General features: G+C 41.1%; 1 protein-coding gene across 1 annotated transcript; it reads right to left on the reverse strand.

Moving 5' to 3' along the window:
• Positions 1–242: 242 nt before the first annotated feature.
• Positions 243–8417, reverse strand: RTCA (RNA 3'-terminal phosphate cyclase). Its single transcript, XM_027671778.1, has 11 exons — positions 8243–8417; positions 8044–8144; positions 7105–7248; positions 5592–5715; positions 5033–5091; positions 4371–4512; positions 3257–3381; positions 3062–3120; positions 2393–2487; positions 1217–1321; positions 243–860 (listed from the first exon to the last, which is right to left on the reverse strand). Exons 1-11 carry the CDS (start codon positions 8285–8287, stop codon positions 762–764), a joined length of 1098 nt encoding a protein of 365 aa, XP_027527579.1. The 5' UTR covers positions 8288–8417; the 3' UTR covers positions 243–761.
• Between the last annotated feature and the right edge of the window lie 848 nt (positions 8418–9265).

The raw sequence follows: 9265 nt of genomic DNA on the forward strand, positions 1-9265 counted from the left end.
AGAAAATACAGTCATATCATGAAGTTAAGACCTGGTGTCTGGGATGCAATGTGGTACTTTGTTTTAGCTTGCCTGAGAAGGCTTTTTAAAATAGACAAAACCAGAAGTTCTAAAGGAAGATTATCTTATGCATTGTCTTTTTTCTGTAGGGAGAGAAAACTTTTCAGGAGCATAATTTCTATTTTGTATCCATCTTCCCTGAGCATAGCCTGCTGAGATAACAGCACATATAAATAGCAGCCTTTTATAGGGTGATATTGCTTTATTATTTCCTCACACACAATTTAAGCAAAATGTCTAAGGAAGAACAGCGATACAGATTTGATGGTGCACTTCATTCCATATACCTCATAACATAAAGGTTTCTAGAAAATAAAACTTACGTTTTTCAAAAGGGAAAGAAATACTGATAGTAGTTTTTCAAAACTAAAATAGTTATTTTCTACTTTGGTGAAGCTGGATTTTCAAAGCTTCTAAGTGAAGCTCTCACATATATACAATATATTCTATTTCCTGTCCTGTTGTTACTCATTTTGCTGCTAATAGTAGAAAAAAAGTAAAGTTTTTATGTTTCACATGACAGATTCTCACCACACCAAGGAAAAGCTTGACACCATCCTTGAAGTTAAACCACTCTGATGTGACAGAAGGTTTCTCCTGTTCACACAGAGTATACATCCATTGAGATGTAGTGATGCAGATACATCACTGAGGTATGTTGAGTGTTGCCTTTGTCAGCTTGCTGCCTTTTTTGTTTAACCCTATAAGTTTGGGTTTATCATCCCCACTCCTTGGCACTCAATGATGTAGGTATCATTACTGGGATCTTCGTCTTCTGATTTTGTCACAATAAATTTGGCCTAAAAGAGGATTAGAAATATATCGCTAATTTATCACACACATAAGTTTAAATATTCAATATCTGACACCAAATCATTGTATTGCCATGTGTTTATATATATCAGAGCTTTCACAGGTTAAATTAAAAAAACATTTAAATAAAGGTAGTAAAAGCATCTAACCATTCTAAAAGCATTTAACTTTAAAGTATGTTCATTTTCTACAGGAAAACTCCCATGTAAACATTGTAGCAATAATTTTATCCGTGATTATCCTCCATGATCAAGTTCAGCTCACAATACCTGCTGAACTCTACATTGCCTAGTTAGTTACTGGATGACAACTCATAGTAAAACTTCTGAACTCTTGGACTCACCTTTGTTAGCTGCTCTGCAAAGTGTATAGCTGTTTGAGTATGAAGTGTAATTGGTCCACTTTTCACTCTAGACACTCCCTTTGCTAGAGCCATAAAAATTATCAGCTGTAAGGGAGGGAAGGGGAATTATTAAGTAATTCTTCAGATTCTAGGAACCTACTGATGTAAAAAAAAAAAAGGGAAAAAAAAGGAAAAACTTGCAAAATATCTGTAGATGTAAAAATGTGGTCTGCCATGTTTCATAAAAGTTCACGATCCTGATTTTTAAGAAGTTTGGAAATTACTACTATAACGCCTATTACCGAAGGGCTACTATTTTTCCACAGTAGATGCCCTTGAATCCTGTTACTGCATTTAACTTTACTTTCCCCCATTGTCTTCCCCAAAATTCCCCAAAGTCATGTTGGACTCCAGGTTAGTAGAATACCTATATGGAGAGAGAACCTCAGGAAGAGGTTCTTTAATTCTAACACTTCCTGATCACATATTCACCAGAGAGATACTTAAAGACATTTGATTTGATTTACAAACATCACCATGACAAGTACTCTGTAATGTGTGATACAATTCTGTGCAGTTCCATACAGACCAAAGCTGACTGTGGCTTGTTCCCACCAATGGTACTGTGCATGCTTTGAAAAAAGTAGGATGAGTCCAAGACCTAAATAGCTCCTATTACACTATCTAACAGTAATGTCTGACCAAGTGTTTACAGCTAAGAGGTAACATCATCCTATCTAAAACAGCCCAAGATTCTTATAAGACAGTGGAGGGCTTTCATGCTCAAATGAAATAAGGTAAGAAAGACAAATGGGAGCACCTCCTAGATATTCTGTTCTCTAATAACTTCACTTAGTATCATTCTTTATATGTAACCAGGGAGCTATTTTCACACCACTACCTGGAATGTCAAATTGAAGCAAATTCCTGCCTCTTTCTTCCATAAGAGTTGCAGGAAGGGAAAAATTGAGGGTGATGGTACAAAGCCAGGAGCATTTGTGGTTCCTAAGAACTGTAAGTAATTTGCTAATTCTAGTAATGTTGTGATCACACATCTCTAAGACTTCTAATTAACATCTCATTCTTTCCCTGTTCAGATTTATATTCTTTACAAGTAATACATACAGGCATGTTCTTACTACTTCAGCATCATGTAAACACATACAGGAGCCTTACCTGGTCTTGTAGAGAATCATCCACAGTTCCACCATGTTTAAGATTCTTAAGCAGCATCTCAGCTGCTTCAATGCCAACCTTGTCAGAATTCTTTCCTAATAGAGAAATACAGGATATTAGGAAGCTGACAATTACTATTTAACATTTTAAAAATACAGAAGGAAAAAAAAAAGAATTTTTGCCTTTTAAACCTTATTTTCATACTCTTGCCTCAAATGTCTGCTTTAAAAACCCTTCCCATCTTATGATGACATGTAGTTCATACTTCCTAAGCAGTGGAATGAAAGTGGCCCCATTTTTCAGAAAAACATTTGATTTAAATTGTTAAAACTCAAAATCACTTCTATTCATTTTAATCTAGATTCACTGTTGAACAAAAGCTTCAAAGGTAAACCAAAAAGTCCATGTTCCTAAAGTCCAGAAACATTTTCAGCTCAGTGATCCTTAACACTCCATTATGATAAAAGGTAAGGCTGTAGTTTTGTCATTTTTGTGAATTTCCATTTACTGTTTTAAATCTGCTCATTTCCGCTGTCCTTTATTACTAAACAACATCCATTTAAAAACGCATCAATCAAAGCATCAGATCTTTAAACAGATGATACTTCAGATTCCTATTTGTTATTAGTATATTCAGTTAAATCTCAAAAGACTTCATGGAATTCTTACCTCTCTTGCCAAGTGATGACCCAGCTAACAAACAACCTGTTGAAGTCTCTGCAACAATGCTAAGCACAAAAAACAGAATCAAAATTAGGAACAGAATCACTCACACTACGCTTTATTTATCAGACGTGTAATCAAAATCTAGCTAATCAACCAGCAAGATTACAGGTATCAATAGAAAGTTTGGACTCCTCTTACATTATTCCACTTCCAGTCCCAACAGCTTGATCATCAGGTTCTCGAACAGGCTGAATGTTAATATAAAGATCTCTGATTTCTTTTCTGATGCATCTCACTGCTGCTGATGACATGTCTTTTGCCAGCTAACAAGATAAGACATAAAACCCATAATTAAATTATGTAAAAACAAAAGTACTTTTTCTTCATAAGTCTAATAGAGATAGATATGGAAACTTCAATATCAATACAAATTCAAGAACTTTTTTTTATTCTTAGGGAGAAAGATTTCAGTCCTGAGTATATCAAAACACTAGATTCTAAAAAAAACCCCAAAAACCAATTGCAAAACCCCCACAATTATTATGTACAGGATACATTCTATAAGAGATAATACTAAAAAATAACAATTTTAAATCACAAGCAAGTGGGGACAGATGAAGCTTATCCCATCCTTGTGATCTAATCATAGCTAATATTCATAGGTTTGGGGATTTTAAGACCAAAACCAGCAATCCACAGCTCTTCAAAAACTAACTCAATTCCTCCTCTTCCTTCCTCTAATAATTCCTAGCTTGTGTGTGAGAAGGAACCTTAAGGAGGTTCCACCACTCAGAACAGGAAGGGGGTACAAAGGAGCACATTTCTCTCCCATTTTATTTTTGGCTAAACTTACCCTTAACTTGTTCTAATACTCTTAGCAATGGTTGAAAAATTTGATGTTTTCTGACCTCTGCCTATTACAGTGCACCATAGCTTACCCATAAATCTATGAACAAGAGCCATAATTCCAGATTTAAAATAATCCACATAAATATGAATGATATATAAATCAGATATAAGATACCCCTCAATACATGCTAAAGACTTTTGAATAGTCATATGAAGGATAGTGAGGATAGTGTTCTCGTTTCCTGTTTTAGCTATATATTGCTATGCAAGAAATGCATTTTAGAAATGCCCAATATACTGTTTTACAGCCTTAATAATTGAAACCATTTAATAAGGCTACTACTGAGTTTGTATGGGAAAGACTGCAGAATACTGGAACAGTAGAGGAATGTTAAGCAGATTACATGCAATTTTACATAGATATATGAAGTTGGATACTACCAGAACTATTATCAGCACTTACTTTGATAGGCAGTGCTCCAGCAACAAATGCTCTTCCATATATCTTTGTCACTGTGCCACGTTCTGTTAAGTTTATTGGGCTCAACTCTTTGACCGGAGACATCCGGACCACAACTTCACCACCTCCCTGAGGATAGTAGCCCCTATTCAGAAACAGTAATCAGATATAATTAAACACAAAGGTCTCAATGAAACCAAGAAAAGGGCCAGAAGGCTCTTCATATATTGCATTATATATTTTTATGTTCTCTGTTACTGTACATATGAATTTTCTTGATGTGTGGGTTAGAAATCTTTATAATGGAATTATGTTCTCTTACAGTATTACTTTGTAATGTACATCTCATTAACTACCTCACACCAACCTAACTGGCACCTCAGGAGAAGCTCAGTAGTGTGCTGCCTGTTCAGCATGCGCTGCCCTCAGGGGCAGCCAACAGGAGACATTACAGAGCAGCTGTAGCATCAGCAATGAAAAACAGACAGGGAAGAACCATCTCACATTCATCATAAGGTGACAGTACACACAGGGACAGCTAATGCAGATTAGTTCATGTATTATAAATTCATCCCTCAGTTTGATTGAGAGCACCTTGTGTGTGTCTCTGTGCTCACACACAGGTTCTGTGAGGCCTGCCTCTGCCACATGACTCCACAACTCACCTCTTTTTTATCTCACAGTTAAATGTGAAGTTGAACTTTTCAATTATTGGCTTAAAAACCTGAAAACCAAACACATATAAAAACACAGAGGGTATTTATTTTGCATTGATAATTTCCCAGTATTTTATGCAGTCTTCAAAAAAAAAAAAAAAGAAAAAGGCAAGACAAAAATTTCAGTTACATTATTGAAAAGAAAAAAAGATAGCCAGTCTCATGCATACAGCTTATTTGACATTCCTTATACTTCACTCTGAATGCCACTTTGTGTAAAAGGATTTTCTTAAGGAAAAAGGAAGAGCAAATTGCAGCCCTTTTAGAATAAAGAATATATTTTAAATGAAAATTTCTTTAGTAATTAAAACCAAACCGACTATTTGCTGTTTCAGGAAATTCCATGAAATGTTGGTTGCTCTCTACATACAGTACACTAATAGTGTTATATTCCCATGCCTAATTCCATAATCACAAATACACTTGCAGTAAGAGCAACAGAAGTACAGCAGTTACTTTGCACGCATATTCATGAAAGATGCACCAAGCCAAAGGAATTTTTCCCTACCATGACTGTGTAGTCTATCTGAGGAGCCATCTCAGCATTAGTCCCACCTTTTAAATGAAGCTCTGATGGGGAAGCAGCAAACAGCACACAGGGCATTGCTACCTGCATCAGTAGACACACGCTCCTAAAAGAAATTATAAGATACGCAGATGTCATACAGTCATAACCCATAGAATTCCATAGAATCATTACATATCACAGGCTTTCCAGAGCATTTACATATGTATTTTATCTTTAAAATTATCTATAAACTTGTTAGTCTTAAAAAATATTAATTTAAAACTTCATGTCCTTAGCAAGCCTAAATATGAAGGCTTTTATTTCACAATAATTGTATCTTTAATAGTCCTGTTTGAAATAAAAGTAATGTATCTTATCTAGTATACTGATGGGACTGTGAAAACTGTGGGTTTAGCTAGCAGATGATAAAAGCAGACAATAACATTTTAATACTTATTTAATAACAAAATAGTAAGAAAAATATAAAATTGCTTAGAAGCTGGTCAGCATCCCACACAAGAGAATTCAGGAGCATAGAAAATATTAAGGTATTAGATACAAGATTCCCCTATCACTGAATCTCTCCACATTTCACAGAGATAAAAATGCTTCCAAAGTAAGTTTTCCAAAAGTAAGTAGAAGTTTGTTTTGGCAAAACAAAACAGTTATCTCACAGGGGTTTTGAACATAATTTTGAATTGTAAAAACAGTAGTCACCATAGACCTGAAAAACATGGGTTTGTTTTTCTGAAATAACTCCCAAATGTTTGTGAACCATAGTGTTTCTCTTTTTTTCTTGTGCTTAATTACCAATTCTGCTGCATTGTGGCTTACTCAAACTTTTCTATGTTAAGTTAAAGGCATCAGCTTGGTTGTTTATACTATTGCAGCTCAGAAACATATTTCTCTTAACTTAAAGGGAATTTTAACTTATGCCTGCTCTGGCTTATGCTTCCAAACAACTGTTCACACCAGCCTTCCATAGCTAAACCCATTTACTCAGTTTTGCAACAGATTCCAAGAACAAAGGACCCAACACATGAATACAGAAGAAACACAGACACAAGAACTGTTGATAGAATATGTTCCCAGTTCCAAAAGACCAGTATCCCATCATGTACCACTATGTGTGTAAGTAAACTCTCAAAATTTACTTTACTAGGTAATGATTATTTCAGACTTCATGGATTTGAGATACTTATCTAATTTAATGCATTTGATCTGATATGTAACATACTAATGTGAGAAAATAACAGCTGAAGTTTTAAAGACATGAGCAGATGTTTTTTGCTTAACATGAATCAAGTTTTATATCAATTATAATTTTAAAACTATTATACTTGCATGTATGTTATTCATGCATATCCTTCCTATACTACAGGTTCTTTGGTAACATAAATCTGACTCAGGCAGCACATATTCTGGGTCATTATCCATGTACAGATGTTCTTTTTCCCCCCACAGTCTTCTGTTGTAATATTTAAGTTACCAGAAGCCATGTACAAAGACATACCCTGCTGTTTTTGTATCTGCTATGTGGGTTCCACCTTTGATCTTCCCAGGAGTGAAGGTTATTTCTGTTGAGCCAATTTCTCCACCATTCAGCTTCCCATCACACAGATCCCGAACGATCTCCAATCCAGACAGATGCTGAGGCCTTGGAGTGACAATACAAAGTTAAAGATACATGCAAGTAGACTGCATACTCATGTTACATTAAAAGAACTACTATACACCAACTAATAGAAACTACAATTGCAAATTTCTGATCAGTCAAGGACTAGAAATTCGCTCTGGTTGCTACAGTACTTCTCCTGAGATCACAGGAGCCAAAGGAGCAGCATTCAGGCCATTCTGGAGTATGCAGGATTCTGGTATCTTTTCCATTAGAATAAGTCCAGACAGACAGATGAGATGCAGGAGTAGTCGCTTGTCCTAATGTGATAAGCGCTTGGACAGAAATGGAATGGATAAGGACGGCAATACTGGCCGAGCTAGAACCGGCTGTAGTGCGACAGGAGAGCTAACACGTTTGCTATGGATGTGTCTTCTTGTGCTTGCGCTTCCACTTGTTTGGGTAACTTACATAGGAAATACACTAGCTGTTCTTAACACTGTATGCTCCGTGAGCCACGTTTCGCTGAGGCATTATATGACTGTATTTCGTGTTTCATTCCGCGTTTTAGCACCTCTGGAATCATTCCGAGGCGGCAGCCGGGCCGCGCCCTCACCTGCCCCGGCAGCGGGCGACGGGACCGAGCCCGGTTCATCTCTCGCGCGCACTCCTCGAGAGCCACAGACGGCATTTGCTGCTAACAAGGCTTTCTCAAAGCAATGGAAACACCAGTGTTTCAGACGAGAGCAGCCGAGGCTCTTTTCGCGGCCCCCGGAGGGCCCCACACGCCGTAAGTGACCGGCCGAGCGCCCCAGGGCCGCCCGGGGCGAGTCTCACCTGAGGCCGGGCTGGTTCCGCCCGGCGCGGATCCGGCGCACCCGCAGCGGCAGCCCCAGCAGGCAGCTCAGCGCCGTGGACACCCGCAGGATCTGCCCGCCCTGCTCAAAGAAACGGCGCTCGTCAGGCGCTGCGGCACCGCCCGGCCGGGACCGCAGCCCGGGGCCAGGTAAGCCCGGGGCCCGCCGCTGGCGCTCACCCCCTCCATGATCCCTCCGTCTATGTCCACCCTGTCCCCGTCCATGGCTGTCGGCGAGCGGTGTCCCTCGCAGAGGCCGCGCCGATGGGGTCCCGGCGGGGCCCTGCACAGGGCGAGCCCCCGGCGAAGCAGCCCCGGGGCCGAGAGCGGCAGAGGCACGTCCGGGATGCTGCGGTGCCGGTGCCGGGGCGGGCGGCGGCGCGAGCAGGCGCAGAGCGGAGGCGCCTCCCGCCCGCCCTGCGTTGGTCGAGGGAGGAGCAGCCGCCGGGTCCCGTTGCCCGAGCAGCGGGAGGGAGCAGCTCCCGCCTCCTCGCGGTACCGGCCGCGGCCCGGCACAGGCGGGGCTGCAGCGGCTCGGAGTCTTGCGGGAGGCAGTGCCTTTCCCCTGTCTCGGCCAAGGGCCAGAGCGGTGACAACCGCGGCATCTGGCAGGTCAGCGCCGGGGGACAGCGGCCGGACTGCTGCCCGCACGGTTACGAGCGAGTTTTCCTCAGAATCAGAGAATCAATTACATTGGAAAAGACCTTTGAGATCATGGCGGTCAACCTATGACCGACCACCCTCTCAACCAGACCATGGTACTAGATACCATGCCCAGTCTTTCCTTAAACACCTCCAGGGGCGGTGACTCCACCACCTCCCTGGGCAGCGCATTCCGATGTCTAATCACCCTTTCTGTGAAGAAATTCTTCCTAGTGTCCGACCTAAACCTCACCTGGCGCAGCTTAAGACTATGTCCCCTCGTTCTGTCGCCAGTTGTCTGGAGAAGAGGCCTCCATTCAGGTAGAAGCACAGATATGGGGGTGTTGGTCAGGCAAGCACACTCGGGACTTTATTACACGTGTATCGGGAACGGCAGGGCCCTTGGAGCTGCCCCTCCCGCTACTCAGGGAAGCCACACGCCCTGCCCCGCCGCCAGCGGCTGTGCTGTACCGGGGCCGCGTCGCGCCCGTTCCCGCGGGCGTGTGCGGGACCCGCGCGCCGCCTGCGCTGCCCCGGCCCCGCTGGCCCCGCCCGGCCCGC

This window comes from Neopelma chrysocephalum, unplaced genomic scaffold, assembly GCF_003984885.1.
Source record: "Neopelma chrysocephalum unplaced genomic scaffold, ASM398488v2 Primary Assembly neopelma1_97222, whole genome shotgun sequence".
Taxonomy (NCBI): domain Eukaryota; kingdom Metazoa; phylum Chordata; class Aves; order Passeriformes; family Pipridae; genus Neopelma; species Neopelma chrysocephalum.

What these genes read in the sequence shown, in the direction of transcription:
- RTCA (XM_027671778.1), bottom strand. Translation starts at nt 8,287, where the DNA reads ATGGACGGGGACAGGGTGGACATAGACGGAGGGATCATGGAGGGG. An exon ending in GCAGATACAAAAACAGCAGG is followed by an intron (nt 5,716 to 7,104) that starts GTATGTCTTTGT and finishes AATTTCTTTTAG; the next exon opens with GAGCGTGTGTCTACTGATGC. An exon ending in TTGCAGAGCAGCTAACAAAG is followed by an intron (nt 861 to 1,216) that starts GTGAGTCCAAGA and finishes ATCCTCTTTTAG; the next exon opens with GCCAAATTTATTGTGACAAA.